The sequence below is a fragment of the Ursus arctos genome, chromosome X, assembly GCF_023065955.2.
Source record: "Ursus arctos isolate Adak ecotype North America chromosome X, UrsArc2.0, whole genome shotgun sequence".
Taxonomy (NCBI): Eukaryota; Metazoa; Chordata; class Mammalia; order Carnivora; family Ursidae; genus Ursus; species Ursus arctos.
In genome coordinates, this window is record NC_079873.1 from 8469993 (window position 1) to 8494234 (window position 24242).

The window sequence follows — 24242 nt, forward strand, 5'->3', positions numbered from 1 at the left end:
CCCCATTCCATTCCCCAGAGAGAGCCACTTTTCCATTTTTCCATTGTCCTACTTACTCTTTAGTGCTAGGAAATATCAAATAAAAGGATATAAGCCTAACGATTCCTAAATTTAATCCTTAAAGTAATAAATCACTTTTTTTTTTACAGCCTTTCTGGGCAGAGGTTAAGCATCTTGCCTGCCCATGGCCATGTTGGACTGAATATATATTTCTGATGATGAATTATATTTCTGACTATAAATTATACTTCTGACTATGAATTATATTTAGTTTATCTTTGAATTCATTTAAAAAAAGATTGTATTTGAGAGAGAGAGCATAAGTGGGGGGGTGGTAGGAGAGGGGCAGAGGGAGAAGGAGAAGCAGGCTCCCCACTGAGCAGGGAGCCTGAAGACTGGGGGCTCCATCCTAGGACCCTGGGATCATGCCCTGAGCCGAAGGCAGGGACTGAACCGACTGAGCCACCCGGGCGCCTCTCTTTGAATTCATTTTTAAACTGGAAAAAAAAAAAAAAAAAAAAAAAAGGAGTTGTATTTCAATACATTTCTTTTTCATTAAAAAAAAAAAAACAGTCCTACTGGTTAATGCTTTACATTAGGAATCTCAAATCTTTATGTGAATGTTGGATTTTGAGAAAGCTATTTTGAAATGTTCCTGGATTCAGTTTTTAAAAAGCTGAGATTTTGTTTCTTCTATTCTGGATTTGAAAAAAAAAAATCTTACTTTCCTAAGGATTTATTCTTGGTAAAAGAATAGTGTGACAAAAATAGATTCATGCACAGCTACTACAGAAATAGGTGATAATGGGTAAAAATGATAAATAAAAGGAATAACAGGGGGTCATGATTTATGTTAGAACTGGAAGGAATCTCTGAGGTCATCTGGCATGTCCCTTCATTTTACATGTAGAACTCTCCATACTGCTAATGATGAAAAGCAGAAATGACTATTAATCCACAATGAGACGACAGTTTGTGGTTTGTTTTTTGTTTCTTATTTTTACCCTAGAGGCTACTTTTTGTTTGTCCCTGGATATGAGTATTCTTGTGTACATTTGGGGAATTTTGAATGGTACAAGCTGAGTAATTAAGGAGTACAAAAGCTATGTTTGATCTGATTCAGGAGAATGGTTCAGTCTTATCATGCTTATTCCTACGAATTTAAACCAAGTAAGTTCAGTCCAAATTAAGTCATCAAGAATTTAACACGAATTCCTGTCCTGTATTTACTTCATCTCGGGAATAGGACCCTTAACAGGAAGAATTCGAAGCAATATCAGAGTTCAAATATGAGACCCAAACCAAAGGTACTAGAAGGATAGTCGGACATTTTTATGGGCTGAAAAGGCAATTTTCTTATTTGTAAAATAAAGATTTTAGATTAAATCGACCCAGTGGTTTTCTTTTTTAATTTTTAGTAAATTTATGGACTTGTGTAACCATTACCACAATCTTGTTTTAGGATTTTTCCATTACCTTCTAAATTTTCCTTGAGCCCATTTGCAGACAATTCCCAGCCTTATGCCCCTACCCCCATCCCTACCAGCTCCAGGCAAACACTGATCTGCTTTCTATCTCTAGAATAGAGTTGCCTTTCTGAAATTGGATATACATTGAATCGTATAATATATAGTCTTTTGCATCTTGCTGCTTTTATTTAGCATGATTTTTTGAGCTTCATCCATGTTGTAGCCTGTATCAGTAGTTTGTTTTTATTGCTGAGCAAAATTCTATTGTATGGATGTATCACGGTGTGTTTATAGAGTCACCAGTTGATGGACATTTAGGTTATTTTTACTTTTTGACTATTACAAAGAATGCTGCTATGAACATTCACATATAAGTGTTGTGTGGACATATGCTTTCATTTTTCTTGGGTAGATTCCTGGGAGTAGACATGCTGGTTTGTATGATAAATTTAATTTTTAAAGAAACTGCCAAACTGTTTTACAAAGTGGCTGTACCATTTTACATCCTTACCAGCAGTATATAAGTGTTCTAGTTTCTCCAAATGACTAATGATGTACATCCTTTCATATGCTTATTATTTATTTGTGTGTCTTTCTTGGTGAAATGACTCTTTATGGCAATTACTCATTTTTAAAAATTGGCTTGTGTTTTTATTGAGTTACAAGAGTTCTTTATGTATTCTGGATACAAAGAACTAAAAAAAATAAATGTTAAGTCTTAAACTCTTCTAATGGATTTTGTTAACAAAGGATTTTGAGAAGTACTTGGCTTTAGCTTAAGTATGATGACAATAGAAATTTTCAAGAATGGCCAAACTCACACCTTGGAATGGAAATTATATATAGTTTACCTATAGTAATGGATATAAATATATACAAAAAATCCAATTCTAACAGATATACAGTAAGGTTCTGTTCTCAACTTCTAATTCTTTATCACAAGGAAGCTAATGAAATCCTTTCATCCGGTATGACTAAGGAAAGAGTTGTTTTGGTCCGGGAGCAAGACTCCCTTCTTCACTGCATATTAGCTGAAAATGAGAGACCAGCCCACTGGGCTGAAAAATGGATGATGGGTGAGGTGGGGCTTGGGATGTTCCCATTTGGCCATTTTGTGTCATCTGGGCCACACAGTCATACCTTCTACTTGGGAATTAATTTATATATGAGCAGGAAGGAAGGAAGCACTAGGCTTCATCAGTAAAATGGACCACACTCCACTTTCTCAGAGTCAATGGTGACAACAGTTTGTATGACTCCAGACTTTGCAAATTTATTGTGACTTGTTTTGTGGCCCAGTCTATAGTCTATCCTGTAGAATGTTTCATGTGTACTTTAAAAGAATGCTTACTATGAAGACTCTTACAGAAGAAGTTGATGCTGACTCTAAAGTGTCCTGTGAAATGTACTTTGAATCAGTTTATGACACTGTTGTGTAAATGAGGCTTCTTCCTATTCCCCTAAGGTAAACTTAACAAGGAGGTGCATATTTATGATGCAAATCATTAAGAAAGCAAATATTGTACTTGCAGAAATCCTTAAAAATGTAGCTGTTGAAATTATTTTTTTGCTATCCCTGGTTTTAATAAACAGGTGAAGCTGTGAAGATATTATTTTTTCCTCACCATGTTCTTCAACATTTGTGTACATAATTGAGGCTTAGTAAGGCCGTTCCCATGCTTGAACTGAGCTATTTGACGTTTATTTAATTAAAAAATTATTCATTTACTGCATATGGGAAGAACTATACTTGCAGACAAGGACATAATTATCCAGGATATCAATTTTTATTCTCTGTAGTGTGAAGTTGATAATAACTAAAAGTAGGAAGCACAATGAGGCAAAGCATAGCATTATGCAATGTTTTGAGGCTTTGTCATGCAGTATTATAAAGAAATTTCAAGGGGTGCCTGATGGCTCAGTCAGTTAAGTGTCTGCCTTAGGCTCAGGTCATGATCACAGGATCCTGGGATCAAGCCCCACATTGGGCTCCCTGCTCAGTGGGGAGCCTACTTCTCCCTCTGCCCCTCACCCCCCACTCATGCTCTCTCTCAAGTAAATAAATATTTTTTAAAAAAAGAAATTTCAGGTTTTCACATGATAAAAATTTTGCAAAATATACTTGCTTTTGTCCTTTCAAACTTAGAATTGATCATTTTGAGGTAGAATCTTGAGATGAGGTGGACATTTTCTAGGGTAATTAAAAAAAATAATGTCCATGTGGGGATAACAGAATTCCTCCATTTTGCATAAAGTAAGGAAGGCCTCTTTCGAAGACTTTGAGTTCTTGCCTTTTTGTGTTTCAATAGTTTAATAGTTAGGATTGCATTGTTATTCAGTTTATCACTACTTTAGAAATAACGTTGAAGTTGAAGGTCAGGGAAGAATTACTGAAATTGTTTTCTCCACGTATTTTGAGAGTTTTGGTTTTGGAGTTATTTACCACCCTACTTCTGTTCCTTGTTACATTAACTGGTTTCCCCTGGAGTTTAGGCTAGCTGCTGCTGCCACTTCACACGAAAGGCTCCCTGCTCTTTCCTGATGTTTTTGCTCTGCCCGTGTCCTTCTCCCTCTTCGGGGATATATTCCTCTTGTTGGCTGTGCCTTTTCCGGTCTTTATATTTGAGGATTTGGACTGTCACTTTGATGGGGTTTGGAATATCGGTGAGGTTCAGTGGGGTGGAGTCCGGAGCCGAGGACTGAGAAAGAATTCTTGAGACGTCCTTTGTGCAAAATGGTGGTTTATTAAAGCACAGGGACAGGACCCGTGGGCAGAAAGAGCTGCTGCCCCGGGGGTTGTGAAGGTGGCTGATTATACACTATGGGGTTGGGGGAGGTGAGGAAAAAGGGATATTGAGAAAGTACTTTTCTATGTTAAAGAAGACTCAGGGGATACTGTAGGCCTTGCCACTGTCAAATTAAGGTTGTTTTTCCCTCTAGCAAGGCATTAACATGCAGATAGTTGGGAGCTTCCTGGAGGAACATCACAAATCCCACCCAGGAGTGGGGGTGGGAGAGGTCGCAGGGTGTCAGCTTATGCTTTGTCTTCAGCTAGCCTTCTTATCGACTTCTATTAACTCTGCTTAACTTTTGCCTTGTGTGTTGCAAACTTCTAAGAATGATTGTTCACTTAAGTGAGTCAAATGAGCAATTAAATGCAGCAAGGATACTTCTCAGGACAATATAAAATTAAGAACACATTTGCCAGAGCACTTGAAATCTATGACAACAGGCATATATTTTGGAAATAATAGTTTCTCAATTTACTGTTTCCTAATAATGCATTGCTGTAGTCCTTAGCTCGCTAGTCTATGCAAACTTATTATACGTGGTTACTATTTCTCAGGTTGATCACCTTTTTTTTTAAATTAAAAAAAAATTTTTTTTTAAAGATTTTATTTATTTATTCGACAGAGATAGAGACAGCCAGCAAGAGAGGGAACACAAGCAGGAGGAATGGGAGAGGAAGAAGCAGGCTCATAGCAGAGGAGCCTGATGTGGGGCTGGATCCCATAACGCCGGGATCACGCCCTGAGCCAAAGGCAGACGCTTAACGACTGAGCCACCCAGGCGCCCCCAAATTTTAAAAAAAATTTTTTTAAAGATTTTATTTATTTGACAGAGACACAGCGAGAGAGGGAACACAAGCAGGAGGAATGGGAGAGGGAGAAGCAGGCTTTCTCAATGAGCAGGGAGCCCAACGAGGGGCTCAATCCCACTAACCTGGGATCATGACCTGAGCCGAAGGCAGACCCTTATCAACTGAGCCACTCAGGCACTCCTTTTTTTTTTTTTTTTAATTTTTATTTATTATTTATTTATTTATTTTTAATAATGATTTTTTATTATATTATGTTAGTCACCATACAGTACATCCCCGGTTTTCGATGTAAGGCTCGATGATTCATTAGTTGTCAGGCACTCCTTAATCACCTTTTTGAGACTGAAATGTAAGAAGAACTTTTTGGTTGAGGATTTTCTATGGGATGTTGGCCTGAAGTTCACCTTCTTCCAGGGTGTAGCTGGACTCTGCTTGAACTACTCCGTGACTCAGGTGGCATTTGGAATCCTGATTCATCCCTTGCCAAGCAGAATATTGATGCCAGAGGATGTCTCCTGATAATCATCAATGTTCCTTTTGCTCAGATATACTTGGTTTTTCCAGGAAAAGGAGTTGGCAACTTAGAGCCAGTTGGTACTTGACTAGCTATTAGTGATGTGTTCTTTTTCCTCTGGGTGTCAGCTCCCCAAGGGCTCTGTGGCAATCATACTTTAATGATATTTAGAAGACACGAATTGTCTTGGAGAAAATGTTTCTGCCTTGGAAGCATCTTATGAGGTTCTTGAAACTTGATTATAAATGAACTCATGAAACAGATAAAAATATTATAAGTCGGTTGGATTTTCCCTAAACCAAGTTAGGAATACACGGTTTGTTTGTTGCTTCAGGTAACATGGGCTGAGTTTTAAGGGCTTTCTGTAAAGCTCAAATTCCAGGTTATCCTTGAGATAAAGATTGATTGATCTTCATTTGCTATTGGTTATTCTTTTATTGAAAAGTTTATAAGGTTCTCTATTTACATAGGAGTAGAATTAATTTGGAGATTTTAGTCTAAGACTTTTGAATTCAACTGAAATACTTTCTCAGAGGATATAATTTTTTAAAAATAAAGTAGGTAGATCTTTGCTTTGAGACTCTTAAGCAACTTCAAGGCATTTATTGATTTTATTTCTTTGTATTAATTATGGATATATTTGGTACAAAAGTGAACAAGAACCAAAAGCTCCAATAGAAGATTGGCACGGAGATATAACGTAAGTGATATAGTGATAAAAAGGGCATAGATAGCTGAAGAGGTTTTATTAAGATTGCTAAAAGAGAAACTGAAGCATATTTTAAGACTTTGAACAAACACCAGTTGGAATTAGTACCAAACAAAGTGGTTTGGAGCCTTTCACCAACAGGAGCTTGGGGAGAGACTTCTGTAGAGCAAAGGAGGAAGCAAAGTAAGGAAATGATTGAATAGCTGTACCTCAAAGCCTAGTTAGCTGTTTCTGATTGGTGGTCCTTAGCGTTTTGATTTTGTAACCTTGAGGCATTTACAGGCTTAGATTTGGGTTTGCTTATATAGGCTGCCACAGGATTACAGCCACCTCAGTCTAATGACCTCCTTATTTCATTAATTTAACAGTTCCCCCATGGGTCATCCTCTCATACATGACAGATAGAACACGTCTTGGTATTAGTGGCACTCTTTTTTTCTTTTTTAATACTTTTTTTTTTTTTTGAAGTAAACTGTATGCCCAGTGTAGGGCTTGAACACACAAGATCCAGAGCCTCGTGCTCCAGTGGCCAAGCCAGCCAGGCGCCTTGCTATTTGTGCCACTCCCAGTCACCATCAGAGTCAAGTTGCTCTTGAATCAGTGTGAAGCTCACAGGTTATGATGTCAGATCTGTGGAAGCAATGTTTTTGCTGTTCATCTCGTCGTTCATCTTGTTTCTGTTTCTCCAAGCCCAGCGAGACCATCTCATGTGCTGCTGGTGGCTGTGAACCTGCACTTAAGACTTTGGAGAAAGCATAGTGTACGAGGGGAATTAAAGTGACAACTATAAGAAGGATACTGTGGAGAGACTTAGCCGGGGCCCCCATGAGCCAAACCAATTGGTATCAAATCAAAGAAGGGACAGCAACCTGTTGTAGGCAAGTGGCTGATTTGTTAATTTATTGCATTTGCTGCAAGACCAGGCGTGTCGGTCCAGGTAGTGCGGGAGGTGTTTGCTGCGGCACAGGCTCCTCCTCGGTCAGCCAGTAGGTCATCTAAAGCAGTGCTATTATCTGAAACCATCTTAGCAAGAAAGTCTAGAGACTTTGTTGTGTGGCTGTGGCCTTAGCAGCAGATTCAGCAATAGTTGCCCAAGCGAAGGAGCATTATTTTCCTGTGTGTTACCAGAGAGAAGAGGCAAGTAGCGGAAAGGCAAAAGGAATAAAGCTTCAGATTGGAGATGAAGATCTTGATCCATGATCTTGGGGAGCTGTCCACCTCAAGATGCCATCTGCTTCTGAGGAGGACCCTCCGTAGTCGGCTTTAATTTTAGATCTCCAGCTGGTGTGCACTTCCAAGAGTCTGGAGGAGCCCTTTTTAACTGGGAGAAGTGGACCCAAGTTCAAGGCCCTGCAGTTTGGCTGTGGTCTTGGCAGTGAGAAGGACCGGGTATGGTTTCTTCCAGGGAGGCTCCAGGGCAGCCTTTGTTCTTAGTGATTCCAAGTCAGAAGGGTGGGGGAAGATGGGCAACAAATGGGCAACGTTAGTCTGGAGAGTTGTAGCCGGACATTTGAGGAAACCAGGAGAATTCAGGATCCAGTTCAGGTTATAGATACACAGGAGTTTCCCTCCTTTACTTTTCTTTTCTTTTCTTTTTTTTTTTTTTGTATCAACTTTTTATTTACATTGTAGTTAGTTAACATACAGTGTAATACTGGTTTCAGGAGTATACGGTAGTTTCCTTTCACCCTTATTATTTCTAAGTAGGATTTTTACAGTTTTATTTATTGAAGGAATTTTTACGCCCTGTATGGGACTTGAACACCCGAGGTCAAGAGTCACATGCTGCTCTGACGGTGCCAGCCAGGTGCTCTTCCTACGTAGTTTTAATTACATATGTTGATTAGAATTCTTAACCCTTAGAATCCTTTATTCCTAGTGAAAACTAAGAAGTAAGCCATGTGGACTGTCGGTTACACTGGCATTCTGTGGATTGGGAAATTTATAAATACATTTCACAATTTCTAGAGGTATATTCTTCCTCATAGTAAAATTTTCAGTATGGTACAAAACATATTTACTGATAGAGCCAAATATCTTTAGTTCCTCTGGAAAAGAAAGGCAAAAGTGGATAAACTTGTGTTCAGTAATTAATGTTTTTAGTATTTTATCGCATTTGGAATGATTGAGATATCAATGAATAGCCATCATTTAACTTATCTCAGTATAACTTTCAGGTTTCCAGTTACTAAAAAGATTTTGAGGGGCACCTGGATGGCTTAGTTGGTTAAGGGTCCTCTTGATTTCACTCAGGTCAGGATCTCAGACAAGCCCTGCCTAAGGCTGTCTGCTCAGCGGGGAGAGTCAGCTTCCTCCTTCTCCCTCTCCCTCTGCCCCTACACCACCACCCCCACCCTGCTTGCACTCTCTCTTTCTTTTTTTTTAGGATCTATTTTATTTATGGAGAGAGAATGAAAATGAGAGAGATCACAGAGGGAGAGGGAGAAGCAGACTCGCCCCCAAGCGGAGAGCCCGATGTGGGGCTCAGTCCCAGGACCCCAAGATCATGACCTGAGCCGAAGGGAGGTGCTTAAGCGACTGAACCACCCAAGTGCCCTGCACACACACTCTCTCTCTCTCAAATAAATAAATAAACAAACCTTTAAAAAGAAGATTTTGAAAACTATCTTTTTTGACCTCCCAAAATGTATAATTCATTGATAATCATAATATTAACAAAATCTGTATAGTGTTTTTTATGTTCCAAGCACTTTATATTTAATCTTCATATTAACCCTATAAAATATGTACTATTAGGAGTGCCTGTCTGGCTCAATGGGTAGAAAATCCAAGTCTTGATCTCAGGGTCATGACTTCAAGCCCCATGTTGGGTGTAGAGATTACTTAAAAAATAAGTAAATAAAAAGAAATATGTACTAATATATGGATACACACAAATATATACACGAACATACATATATGATTGCCAAGAATATACATATTATTAATACATATATAATTTTATATTTGGTTCATATCTTAAAAATATTTTTTTCATCATGTAAACAATAGAACATGATTTTTGGCAAATGAAAGTATATACATAAAACATATAACAGGATTCAGTGTCGCAATTCATTGTATAAAAATGGTTTGAGTTCTTCATTTTATTTTTTAAGTTTTCTTAATATACTGTATAGATGTGTTGTTTATATTATCTTTTTTGTTTTTATTTTTAATTATGTATAGTTGGCATATAATATTAGTTTCAGGGGCTCCAGGCTGGCTCAGTCAGTTAAGCTCTGTCTTTGGCTCAGGTCATCATCTCGGGGTCCTGGGATCGAGCCCTGTGTTGGGCTCCCTGCTCAGTGGAGAGCCTGCTTCTCCTTCTCCCTCTGCCTCTCTGCCCCATTCGTGCCCTCTCTCTCTTAAGTTCGTGAGAGCTCTCTCGATTAGGTGACTAACATAATATAATAAAAAAATATTATTATTAAAAAAAATAGAACTACCTAAGGAAAAAAATAAGTAAATAATATTAGTTTCAGGTGTGTAACAGTGCTTCAAGAATTAAAAACATTATGAAATGCTCACCACAAGTGTAGTTACCATCTGTTGCCATACAAAGTTATTACAATATTATTGGGTATATTGCCTATGCTGTACTTTTCATCCCTGTGACTTATTTTATAATTGGAAGTTTATACCTTTTAATCCCCTTCACCTGTTTTGCCTATCCTCCCACCCCCTGGATTTTGGAAACTATTTTTAATTAGATATACCATTAGGCATAATTATTCTTGAAAGTGCATTTATAAACCTCTATCTTCCTTACATATATTTAATTTATGTGTTCTTAGCAATTATGTTTAAATTACTTATGAAAATTTTATAAGGCATTAAGTAGCTAAGCATCATTCTTGCTGACATATTCTGTAACAGAGATAACACAAGCTTATTTCACTTTTAGTAAACCTAGGTAGAATAAAAGTACTGTATTTAATGCTGGTAACTCTAAAGACATGCTTATTTTAATTAAACCAACACACTTAAACTAGCTTTTATTTACCGAAGATTATTCTAGATCATGGGAACTTGAAAACCATTTGGGTTATTTTCTATATTTCTGAGAGTATGCTGATTTATGTAAATACTTTTTTGTCTTTAAGCCCATTAAATAGAGGTCTTTACAAATTAATTTTGGCGATATCATCTGGAGGTAGAAAAATATCACACATCTGTAACATACATACGTAGATATACAGACAAAGAAATCTTATGGCTTTCATTTTTAGAAGCGCCTGGGTGGCTCAGTTGGTTAAGCATCTGGCTCTTGATTTTGGCTCAGGTCATGATCTCAGGGTCATGAGCTCAAGACCTGAGTTGGGCTCTGCACTTAGCAGGGAGTCTGCTTGAGATTCTCTCTCTCCCTCTCCCTCTGCCCCTCCCCACCACAGTGCTCTCTCTCTCTAAAATAAATAAATAAATCTTAAACAAAAATTTAGCCATGAGACTAACAGACAAAGATGCTCAACTTCACTAATCATCAGGGAAATGCAAATCAAAACCACAATGAGATATCACTTAACACCAGTCAGGATGGCTAGTATCAAAAGGCAAGAAGTAACAAATGTTGGCAAGGATGTGGAGAATAGAGAACCCTCATCATCTGTTGCTGGGAATGTAAATTGGTGCAGTCAGTCTGGAAAACAGTATGGAGTTTCCACAAAAAACTGAAAATAGAAATACCATATGGTCCAGTAATTCCACTTCTGGGTATTTACCCAAAGAAAATGAAAACACTAATTTGAAGAGATACACACACCTCTCTGTTTATTGCAGCATTAGCTATAATAGCCAGGATATGGAAGCAGCCTAAGTGTCCATCAAAAGATGAATAGGGGTGCCTTGCTGGCCTAGTCAGTAGAGCATGTGACTCTTGATCTCGAGGATGTAAGTTTGAGCCCCAAATTGGGTGTAGAGATTACTTTAAAAAAATCTTTAAAAAAAAAAGATGGATAAAGAAGATTTGGTATATATACACAATGGAACATTACTCAGCCATAAAAAAGAATAAAATCTTGCCATTTGTGACAACATGGATAGACCTAGAAGGTATTCTGCTACGTGAAATGTCAGAGAAAGACAAATACTATATGATATCACTTATATGTGGAATTTAAAAATAATAAAACAAAGAAACAAGAGTGAAACAAGAATAGAAACAGATTCATAAATATGGAGAACAAACTGTGGGCAAGGGGCAGGGAAGGGAATAGGCAAAATAGGTGAATGGGATTAGGAGCTTCCAAATTATAAAGCTTCCAGTTATAAAATAAATAAGTCATAGGGAATATAGTAAACAATAATATAATAATTTTGTAGAGTGACAGATGGTAACTACACTTACTGTGGTGAGCATTTCATGTTAGTAATTGTCAAATCACTATGTTGTATACCTGAAACTAATATTATATATCAACTATACTTTAATTAAAAATACAGATAAATTTTGGGGTGCCTGGCTGGCTCATGTGATAGAGCATGGGACTCTTAATCTCGGGGATATAAGTTCAAGCCCCATTTTGAGTGTAGAGATTACTTTAAAAAAATCTTTGGGGCACCTGGATGACTCAGTCGGTTAGGTATCTGACTCCTGGTTTCGGCTCAGGACATGATCTCAGGGTCGTGAGATGGAGTCCCCATATTGGGATCCACGCCTTAAGATTGCTTGAATATGCCTAAGGTTCTCTCTCTCTCCCCCTCATTCCCTCCCCCAGTCACACATATGTCCTCTCTCTCCCTCTCTTTAAAAAAAAAAACAAAAAACGTTCCTATTAGGTTCTGTGTATCAGCTGCCAATTTGGCCAATTTATGGCTATGGAACAACTTGTAAAAAAAAAAAAAAAAGGTCCTTTTGAGTATCTTGTCAGGTTTCAGCTGGGGCAAATAGTAAATATTCCTGGTAGTATTGAACAACCCTATGGAGCCAAGACGGGTTCTCAAACAGGTGCAAAAGATACTATTTTCCCAAATCCAGAGCCACTCCCAAAGATAACCAATAGAAAGAAGACTTGGACAGTTACCTTGAGAGCTGGAATTACTGGGAAATTTTAACAGTTGGTAGGACTCAAGCCACAAATGGAATGCAATCCACGTTTTTGCCCAGGCTTATCTAGCCATGAATAGGGTGCAACACACGTTTCTGTTCAGCTATCTTTTTGGGGCCCCCAGTCTGACAGTTGCCAAGCCAAGTTTTCAGGATGCAAAATGAGACAAAAAAGAAGGCTGTCGCTCTCCTTAGGAAAGAAAGGATGGATAACCATTTTTTTTTCTTTTTCAATCCGATTTTGGAAAGGAAGGGAAAATGTGAAATTTACCTTCTCTCCACCAGGCAACAGACAGAGGTCTGGGAGAGCTGACTTTGGTAAAAATTGTTACCCTTTGCAGGCCTCTGCCAGTTTTCCCAGGATGCCTTCTGCGTGCTCCAGAGTGAGTGGGGGTGTCCCAGCAGGTCTTACGCTGGCCACCAGAAACTGTAGAGGAGGCAAAATAATTTTCTCTCTACCGTTTGTAGTCAGTGTCTGGCTGAGAGCCCTCTTTCTCTAGGGCACCTCGTAAATTATAAAGTTATCTAAGATGGTTCAAAGTTCACCTCGGCCGCTGTAATTGAAGATTATCTTTGGTAAGTTTAACCTACTTGTTCTGTCTTAAAATTTTATTCACCTGAGGCCTCCCATTGGCACTGGTTCAGTACCTAGTCCGACCCCCGATCCAGTCCAGTTTTTAAGTCAGATCCAGTCCATTTCTGGCAGTTTTGGACCCAGTCTGGAAAAAGAAATGTTAAAATAAAGTCTGAAAGCTCATAACGCAAAAGCTGCAGAACTAGGATCCAGGAAGCAAGTAGGACTTCCCTACCATCTCCACAGGCAGCAAGAAAGCAGCAAGCTCAAGGGGCTCAGCAGGTACCTATGTTTGGTTCCTCAGTGCTCTGGAATTGTTAAAAGACTGAGACATATTAAAATTTTTTATTTTTATTTTATTTTTTAATAAAGATTTTATTTATTTTGTCAGAGAGAGGGGGGGAGAGAGTGTGCACAAGCAGGGGGAGCAGCAGGCCAAGGGAGAAGCAGGCTCCCCGCTGAGCAGGGAGCCCGACGCGGGACTCAATCCCAGGACTCTAGAATCATGACCCAAACTGAAGGCAGATGCTTAACCAACTGAGCCACCCAAAATTTTTTAGAGTTTATTTGAACAAAAATCGATTCGAAATGGGCAGCATCAAACCGGAAGTGGTTAGGAGCACTCCCCTCACAGGAGCTGGGGGTGAGAGTTTCATAGAGAAAACATGGAAGCAAAGTAGGGAAATTATTGATTGGCTATCACTCCAAGCCTAGTTGGCTATTTGTGATTGGTTGTCCTTAGCATTTTGATTTTGTAACTTTGAGGCATCTAGAGGCTTAGATTTTGGTTTGTTTTTGTAGGCCTCCACAGCATTAGAGCCTTCTCAGTTTAATGGCCTCCTTGTTTAATTTAATAGGATTTTATATTTAAATCTCTCACAGAATACTCATTTATGGGGTCAGTTTCCTATGTCAGCTAATTATACTGTGTGGATTCTCTATGACTGCAGCAGTGATGATGTTCTTTCCCAGGTCAGTGGGGGTTTTTGCATTGCATTTGAGAATCAATATTAGTTTGGATTTGATAGTTCCTGTTTATCTTTTTTTTTTTTTAAGATTTTATTCATTTATTTGACAGAGAGAGAGAGAGAAAGTGAGAGCACACACAGGGGGAGCTGCAGGCAGAGGGAGAGGGAGAACCCAGCTCTCTGATGCGGGACTCAGTCCCAGGACCCCAGGACCATGACCTGAGCAGACGCTTAACTGACTGAGCCATCCTGGCGCCCCTCCTGTTTATCTTGTAAATGTTTTTTTTAAACAACACAAACATGAAAGTAAGAAATAAAGAAGTTCTTCTGGCTTTATTTTTAGTCCTGGGTCAATAGATATGTGCCAGGCCAGAATCTGTCTTTCATTAGCTCATTTGGGTTTTTTTTCAGTGCACTGTTTGCCCAATAGTACAGGAATACACACTTGAAATGTTTGCATTCCTTCCTGGGGTTGGCTATGGAGATAAAACTTATAAGAACTAAAGCAAGTAGAAAGTGCTTAATATTCTAAGCACAAGAGTATACAGAGTTCTCTGGATGTTCTAAGGTGGGAAGGAACCTTTCTACAAGGGTAGGGGTTGAGCAAATGGGGTGTGGGTGAGAGTTTTGAGTTTGGTCTTAATGTTGAATTGGCATTTAAGAATGACCTTATAGCAGAGTAGGTAGGAGCTTGAAAAGAGGGTTTGAGCTGAGGAAAGTATTAGAGGGAGGGAATAGTATGAGGGAATGCATTTTGGTCACCTCTGGAACCAAGGGGTTACTTAGACTAAAGTAAACATGTCAAAAAAGGAAGTGCCATAAACTAAAGTTACACATGGGTTAGGTGGAGATCAGGGAAAATTTGGATGCCGAACTCAAGATTTATTGCACAGATATAAACCTGTGAATTTCTATGTAGTAGTCGTGTGTTGTCCCTGAGAACTTATTTCATAGGCCTCCTACTCCGGGCAGCAGTTGTCCCAGGGCCCCAGGCTCCGCCCTCTGGGATCCTTTGTGGCTCTTGCCTCTCATGGGCTGCTCCCCAGCAATGACTGAGTGGGGATGCTAAAGCATGCTGTTTCAGGAAGCAAACTCTTTGTTGGTTGATCTTGGCTCAAGAACTCCCAGACAGCTTTGCTGAACCTTCCTTAGATGTTAAGGGGTCTAGGATGCTTCTACTGAGTAAATGGGGGTCTGTCAGCTCTCTCAACCTTGCCTCAGCCCATCTGTTATTTCCCTTCGCATAGGCATTTCTATTAACAAAATGCTCATATATTTAATCTTCTCTTGACTTCTGCTTCTTAGATAAAGGACCAGGACTAGCTTGAAGTGTTTAGGGTAGCAACCTGGTTGGAGGTGTATGACTTGGAAAGTTGTCTCAAAGATGTGTTTGTATGGCAGGCACAGTGCTTTTATTTAGATCACAGGGATATTTGAAGCTACTTTGGTGGAACTAGTGGCGATTATAGAGGTCTATAGTACCCCCCTATGTTCTCCTGGGTGTTGGTAGTGGGAAGTCACTTAATATTTTTGACTTATTACAAAAATGATGACCCAGATTATTTCATAGTTCAGTCATAAACTATATATTATTACATGATACTACTCATTTTTGCCTCTAGTTCAGTGCTTCTGACTTAGAACTGATGTGTTAAGAGTTTGACAAAGACAGCTTAGAAATTCTTTTCTCCATTATTTTCTTCCCTCAGTATCCTTTTAATACATTTTATCAGGAATTATGGCATGGCCATATAATGTCTTCATTTACAATGCCCCTTCTTTGTGTAATTTGTGAAAGAACTCTTATGACAGCCAGAAATTCCTTTGAGTCAATTTAGCATTAATAAAGACATGCTCCTTGTTCGCCTTTTACTCAGCTTGGGTTCTGCTTGGTCTTGCATTGAAATAATTCTATGTTTAGGACCTTGCCGTTGGTCGCTTTGGATCTCCTGGTACTGTCACAACTTTGGGCTGTGACTTTGCTGCAGGTGCTAACAGGAGGAGACAATAGGCTGCCAGGCAGAGGCAGAGGGAGGGAAAACTGGATTCCCACACATTCCACGGCCTTGGCAAGTGGCACACGTCGCATTAGTCTGTGAAAATAACTTCTACTGGGAATATGTGCCATAAGTAAACAAAGACTGCTCAGAAAGTTAACAAGAACGAAGGAATGAGGGAGGAAGAAGAGAGGCGCCTGGGTGAGGACTGAAGGTCCTTGAAGGGCACTGGATTGGCAGCACTAAGTGGGTGGTCAGACACAGCAGAGGCAGGAGGACACAGGAAGCCAGCTAGGGGACACGAGAGCCCACAGGAATCAGCCAAGACTGTGAACAGGGTAAGTAGAAGGGAAGTGGAAAGTGGCCAGTAGTTTTGATTTGCATGCACAACTGCACAATTGGGCGCTTTTGGTATCCTTTAGGGAAAGCGTGTGCTTCTTCCTGAGTGACCAAGGGGTTATTTAACAAATGCAAAAGCAACCAGGCCTATTGTCTTGATATACAAAACCCTCCTGTCATTCTTTTGTTGCTCTGGGAATATTCTAGAGAACTGATGCCTCATTTATCCCTGAAGACTTCCACTCATCTGCTGATCCCCTAAGAACAAAGATACGTTCCAAAATTGAAGAGTTAATGGACATTTTCCATTGACCTTCCCATGCTTTGATTTTGTTGGCATTCTTAATTTCTGTTTATAGTAAAATGTGAGTGTTTCCCTGTATAGTAAAATGGATTTTTCTCTAGTAAATGTTTGTTCCTGTGCAGAAAAATGTGAACGAGGCTTTATAATTCATTGTTATGAGTAGTTTCATAAAGTTAATCATTATTTAAATTGAGGGTGGTAGAGAGAGAAGAGTCGGAAGAACAGCTATTTGTGACACTTTCAGGAGATGAATTCTTGCAATGAGTAAAACTGAGTGGATTATACTGTTCTTTAAAAATGTATAACACATTTTGTACAAAGAAGATAGTCAAAACCAGATACCATTTATCTTCTAGGTGGATGGAAAAGAGACCAAGAAAAAAAAAGTGGCTTAATGACCCAACTTCACCCAGAGAATGGAAAATAAAATGCAAGATTCCAAAACCCGCCCTTCCATTTCATCTTCATTTTTGAAAAATACAGGTGAGCATCATCATTTCGAAAATTGATCTAGTGGCTATGAAAACAAAATGTCCAAGACAGCATCACAGATCTGATTCAAAAATTGGTTGGGTTTTCTGGCAAATACAATTAGAATGGTATTGTTTTCTTATTCATGAATGTGGAAATGTGTGACTTGATTTTTTTTTTAAAGCACATCTCTGTGAGTTGTGTAGGACATACGGAGATGGGCTACACAGAACTCAGTCTCCACAAGAAGGACAACTACGACAATAGCGATGGTGATAGCCCCAGCCTAGGCAGTACTCATTTTGTGCTGGACATTGTACTAAGGTGTGCTCCCTAGGTTTTCCGATGAATCCTTATCATAAGATTCATTAGGGAAGTATTTTCAGCATTTTATGAATATGGAAATGGAGGCATGGAGAGGTTAAGACATTGGCTGAGGCTCTTGTATCTAATATAATTAGTCCAAGTTTGTTATCTCTCTCCAAAGGTAATTCTTTTAAGCAGGGCAGATTATATAACTGGTAAATGGAGTGGTGATTGGAATACACCAGCTCCTTTCACACATTTGATTCTCCTAAAAGGATATCCAGATTGTAGAGTAAGCCAAATCAGAATGCTCTGATTCATAGAAGGCTTTGGCCTAGGAGTAACTACTGTGTGGCTTGGTCTTATGATATCTTATGTCCAACTTATGTCCAATCTTATGTCTTATGTCCAACTACTTGCTTTTGGGAGAAGGACTTCACCAAGTAGGTAGTTTCCAGGCAAGTAGTTCAGGTACGAAAGGACAACAGACATTGAGTTTAGGCAATAGAAGGAGAAACAGTGTGAAAAAGCACAGTTCTTAGTTCTGGGGTCTTAGAAATCCACAGGCAGCTACTGAAGGTCCAGGGTAGACAAATTCCGTGAGCTATAGTGGTAGTCTCCAAATTTATTTGTTCACAAAAAATGCCGAGATCAGCCATAGATGCATGTGTCTGTGTATGTATATATATGTTTGTAGATTACACACAGCAGTCCCCTCATACCCGTGGTTTTGCTTTCCACGGTTTCAGTTACCCTTAGTCAACTGTGGTCCAGAAGTGGATGATCCTTCTTCTGGCATATCATCAGAAGGTCAGTAGGAGCCCAGCGCTCCATCACAGTGCCCACGTCATTAGTCTCACGTCATCTCATCACACAGGCATTGTGTCATCTCGTCATCACAAGAAAGGTGAGGACAGCACAATATGATACTTTGAGAAGGAGAGAGACCACATTCACATGGCCTTTATTACTGTTTATTGTTATAATTGTTCCATTTTATTATTAGTTATTATTGTTCATCTCTTACTGTGCCTAATTTATAAACTCTATCATAGGTATGTATGTGTAGGACAAAACATAGCATAGATATGGTTTGTTACTACCTGGGGTTTCAGGCATCCACTGAGGGTCTTGGAATGCATTTCCCTTGGATAAGGGAGGATGACTGTATTACTGAATTAATATATTAAGAGATCGTCAATGAGACTTTTATTTATTTTTTTTAAGATTTATTTATTTGAGAGAAAGAGAGAGAGTGCACGAGCAGGGGGAGGGCAGAGGGAGAGAGAGTGAGAATCCTCAAGCCGACTCCCCACTGAGCATGGAGCCCAACATGGGGCTCAATCCTACAACCCACGAGATCAGAGATCACGACCTGAGCCAAAACTGAGAGTTAGACGCTCAACCGACTGAGCCACCCAGGTGCCCCTTGGTGAGACCTGAGACTTTTAAACATACATCGGGTTTAGTAAAATTTTGCAAGGTAATGGACTGAATGTTGTCTCATGGTTTCTTTAAAAATTTTAATTCCAGCATACTTAACATACAACATTATATTAGTTTCAGGTGTACAATATAGTGATCCAACACTTCCGTGCATCACCTAGAGCTCATCAGGACAAGTGCACTCCTTAATCCCCATCACCTGTTTCACCCATCCCCCCACCAACCTCCCCTCTGGTAACCATCAGTTTGTTCTCTACAGTTAAGAGTCTGTTTCTTGGTTTCTCTCTCCCTCTCTCTCTGTTTCTCTCTCTCCCTCTCTCTTTTTTCTTTGCTTGTTTTGTTTCTTTAATTCTACATATGAGTGAAGTCATATGGTATTTGTCTTTCTCTGACTTATTTCACTTAGCATAATATTTTCTAGTACTGTTAATATCATTATAAATGGCAAGATATCATCTTTTTTTTAATGGCTGAATAACATTCCATTGTGTACACACACACATACCACATCTTCTTTATCCATTCATCAGTCAATGGACACTGGGCTGCTTTCTCATAAAACCATGAGGTTCATTATATTACTGAAAAATATGATAGTGGTTTGTTTTCATAGTCTGGTTGTTTAGTTTTAAAATATTTTGCAGATATTGATGACTTTGTGCCAGCATTAGCCAATTTCTAAGATGGAAATATACTTTTGTACTGAGATTGATAGTTAACAGTACTGTATGGAGGGAGTCTTCTTAATTTCAATGTTGTGTGGCTGATTTCTCCTTGGATCTAATTATATCAGTATTTTTCAAATAGTGCATATCACCACGTATTGGTAGATTATAATATTAATATCACAACCCATTAGTGGGTTATAAATAATAACTAATACCACTTTTTAATAAAATAAAAGACAAAATGTTAGAGTACATTATTAATAAGTATTGTTTTGAGAAACTCTTCTTTTGATTCTCTGCCTGTATCTCTATATTTGTATATATTTACACATCTATATAGCCGTATCTAAATATTGAATGATGACGTGAAATGTGGCAGTCAGATGCTTTTGAAAGTACTGAATTTCATCATTATTGTTTTTACTCAGGACTTGTCATTGTTCAAGAGATTATAATAGGAGAAGGAGAAACGTAAACTCTAGTTTCTTGCTTTTCTCTTATGCTTGCATTATTTGTATTAGTGTCAGTCCTTGATTCTTTTACACAGAGCTTTTTAAGCCATTCGTGTGTTGTGTGAGGGTTCATTTAGTTACAAGTAGAGAATATAATCTGTAAATTCATTTAGCCAGGTATGTATCAACTGCAACAGAACAGAAGTATTCTGGTGCCTGACAAACCCTTTGATAACTCTTTTCCCTCAGGAGATTTCCAGTAACATACTTGGCTCATGACCTTCAGATATCCCAACTGAGCGAGAGTACCACACAATCTTTATATGACCCAGTAGCAAAGCTTAATTTCTTTCTTGCCATTTTAGACAAAAAATACATTTAAATTAAAGTGCCGATATTGTTATCTTGCATCCCAGTGGATTGTTTTGGGTCGTGCCCTGTGGGGCGTGGGCCCTGCTTTGTAGACACATTCTCTATTGCAGCCACCCCTGCCTTCTATTTTGACCTCCTGTCACACCATTGTACCTGCTCTAGCCTAACCACACTGAACACGCCAAACAAGTTCCTGTCTCAGGCCATTTGAACCAGTGCTTCTCACTGTCCCACATGATCCAGATGAGTCTAGCTCTTTGTCATCATGCAGCATTTGGCTCAGAAGATACCTTCTTGAAGAGGACCTTCTTGATTATTGTATTTCGTATAGCCCCCTCCTCTTTCCACAGCCCCCAGTTACTCTCTATTCCATTATTCACTTTTATTTATTAATTTTTATAAAGGTTATCACTATCTGTTTAATCCCACACACACACTCTAAGCCCCTCTAGAATGAGATCTTGTCTCTACAGTATACTCCAATATCCCCAGGATGTTTTTGGAGGCTGGTAAATATTTCTGGAGAGATTCAACAAATGACTTAACATTTCTCCTGCCCCTCTGCCTCACTTGAGCCAGTGCCTTTGGATCTAGTTTTCTCATTTTTCTCCGAAACCAGTTCTTCCCATGGTATCTGTTGGCAGAGACACTGTATTAGGAAGAATGGGTGGTTGTAGGGTAAGCCAAATGCTGTGAGAACTCCATGGGAGAAATGCTCATGACCAGGGTTTGGGTAGGGATGCTGGTCCTGGAAGTCCTGATGGCTTATTTCCGTTAATAAAATGATTATTACACTTATGCATTTGAGAACAGAGACCTACAACTGCCGATGAATTATGCTATTAGCTCTGAAGGACATCAAATTTTTGTGTCCATGGACAATTTCCATGATCAGAAATTTGATCTCCAATTGGAGATGTTTTCTTAAGACACAGTTAGTAGAGACCGCTAGATTTTATTCCTGTAGACAAAATATTACACTCTGAATTTGGAGTTAATCAGCTGTACTAAATGCCCTACCGTCCTGCCTTATGTCTGGTACTCAGTAGACTCTTAATAGGTATTTGTTAGATGAATAAATAAATAAACATAGTTAGTAATGGAAGTTGGATCTGGCCTGGCTCTGACATTATTCAGTTGTGCAACCTGGATCAGGGTCTGAGAAACTGTGGCTCATAGGCCCAGTCCAGGCCACCACCAGTATTTATAAATAAAGTTTTATTGGAACACAGACATGCTCATTTGTTGAAGTATTGCCTTTCACATGACAGCAGCAGAGTTGAGTAGGTGTGACAGAGACCATTTAGCCCACAAAGCCTAAAATATTCACTATTTGGACACTCACAGGAAAAGTTTGCTGACCCCTGGGCTGGAGAATGTCATTTAACTTCTCCGGGCATTGATTTTGTCATTCGTAAAATGAGTTGAATGGACTCAGTGGTGTCTGAGGTCCTTCTCAGAGCTCACATCTGCTTTTTCTGGAATCCAAGAGACTATGTTTGGAAACTCAAAGTGATATGGATTTAAGGTTACCCTCACTGTCTTCTTAGAAAACATGATTTCAAGAAGCTATGCTTTCATTAAATGGACATAAATGTTTTACCACATGTGTCTTAAAGATGTATGGAGCATTCCAGGTTGAGTTAATTTCTCTGGTTTGGTGTTTAAGTGCTTAGAGCAGCAGACTTACTATGCTTCTTAGTTCCTTCCCACTGCTTTTGCCAAGGGCTTTGCTAAAGTGGAAGTCAAGAGTTGTAAAGAAACTCTGAAAGGTGGGTTTGCTTATTATCTGTAATGCTTTAGGCATGGGTCTAGTATATTGAGTTAAGAAGTGAAAAATAATGTTAAATATAACATTAAAATCTCAGCTGAATTTCTTTGACTTACTGTGAGATCAGTTATGGGCCAGATAAGAAAATTATTAGTTGCTACATGTTGCAGAAGAAAAATTCTGATTTGGGAAGAAAAAAATGTCTATTAAGTTAGAGTCAATTACTTTATCTTGATTGGTTTTCTTGTTCAGGTTTAAATTACAAATGCTTAAGTAAATAAAAGCCTTGTGGATACCTTTCAAAGATCATTAGATCTGCACAAATTTTGTTCAGGTCACAGAATTTGCATTGGATATTTCTTCTTGCCATCTTTGCCCTTAGCTACTCCTATTTCTATTGCCTGCCCTATAACAGAGATCACAGAAGGTGAACAATATAATCAAATCATGTAGTCAGGAGTTTCTAACAAACTGAACAAAAAGAAGTAGAATACATTGAATTTTTATGTGAGGATAAGCCATGAATTGCAATTCAGGGACTCCGTCCCTTATTCATTAAACATTTATTGAGCTCTACTATGTGGCAGTTCTACACCAGGAGCTGGAATATCTCAGTTATATGTTATCTTTTATAGATTGCAAATCTATAGGAATTTAGAGATTTCACACCATGATCCCACTTGATCTTCACACAAAACTTTGGGAGGGAATCAGAACAAGGATTCTGTCTACCCCTAAGGTTTGTGTGGGACCCCTCTGGAGGAATACTGGAGTGATAGAGTGGAGAGGTGAGCCCAGCCTAGTCCAGCCTCCTCCAGATGAGTTTTTTTAGATAGGATCTTGGTGTGAACTAGGGAACACCGGGCACCTCACTGACGTGAGGGTGGGGAGCAGAAAAAAGTCAGTGACATGGTCCTAGTGCAGGGCAACCTCTGCATGCCAGAGGTGTGATTCCTAATTTATATCCTACTCTGTCTCCCAGACCCAAGCAGGAGGCTGGATTTTTAGCTCACAGTGAGTGCATCACTTCAGGGTCTACATAATTACCAGATAAGTATGGTGCTTGCCCAACACCCCACTCCTAACCAAACTCAGAGAGCTACTTCTCTCTTGGGTGTAGAATGCTCACACCGGCGTCCATGAAATGTGAACATTCTTTGCACATCATCCATCAGTCTTTGATGGTGACCTAATAATAGTAGAAATAGCACCTTAGACCTGTCAATAGGTAACTCTTTGCCTTTGGGTAAGTAACTCCCTGAGCCATAACACCCTGATCTGTGAAATAAGGGAGTTGGACTGCATTATCTTTGAGGTCTTTCCCAATTCTTACTTCCCATGATTTTTGGACTTAAATTTGATTCCCAAATTAACTCAGTTTATATAGGGCTCATGATCCAGAGATATCACTGTAGCAGATGCTGTCACGGCAGTGCCTGTTCATATCCCCTTGGCACTCCCCATTTCTGCAGGCTTTCACTATCACTCTGCCAGAGGCTTTCATCTGGCTGCCGAGGCATGCTTGGCTGAAAATGCAGGGGAATTCAGATCCTCAGCAGTGGTCCTCAATTAATGCCAAATGTGAGCTGAAGAAAGATATTGCAGTGTTCTTGTTCTTGGGGGGAGACATCTCTGAAGGGGGTTCTCGCTTATCCACAGCAGTACCTTGTTGGTTAATGCACACTGCATTGACTTCCTTCTCTTCCCTCTCTTCTGTCACCTCCCAAATAAACTACTTGCACGCAGATCCTTCTCTCAGGGTCTGCTTCTGGGGGGAACCCAACCCAAGACTAGTCCCAAGCAAGTCCTACTGTAATTCATCTAGTAGTACATGCATTAATTCACACTGGTCAGTTCCTTCAGGAATGTATCATGTTTACCCTGAGTAGGGTTACCAGATTTAGTAAATAAAAATACAGGACTCCCAGTTATATCTGAATTTCAGATAACGTCAAATAATTGCTTAGTATAAGTACGTCCCATCTCAAATATTACACGGGATATACATACTTACACTAAAAAATTTTATTGTTTATTTGAAATTCAAATATAGTGGGAGTCCTGTATTTTACCGTCATCCTTTTTTTTTTTTTGAAAGATTTTATTTATTTATTTGACAGAGACAGCGAGAGAGGGAACACAAGCAAGGGGAGTGTGAGAGGGAAAAGCAGGCTTCCCACCAAGCAGGGAGCCCGATGTGGGGCTTGATCCCAGAACCCCGGATCATGACCTGAG

General features: G+C 39.2%; 1 protein-coding gene across 1 annotated transcript in view; it reads left to right on the forward strand.

The window, feature by feature from the left end:
- The first annotated feature begins 16917 nt into the window (after positions 1 to 16917).
- FRMPD4 (FERM and PDZ domain containing 4) overlaps positions 16918 to 24242 on the forward strand; it is a 787588-nt gene continuing 780263 nt past the window's right edge. The window contains exons 1-2 of the mRNA XM_044391879.3: positions 16918 to 17004; positions 18048 to 18205. Coding sequence (XP_044247814.1) covers positions 18079 to 18205 — 127 coding nt within the window. The 5' untranslated portion in view covers positions 16918 to 17004; positions 18048 to 18078. The remainder of the gene's footprint in view (positions 17005 to 18047; positions 18206 to 24242) is intronic.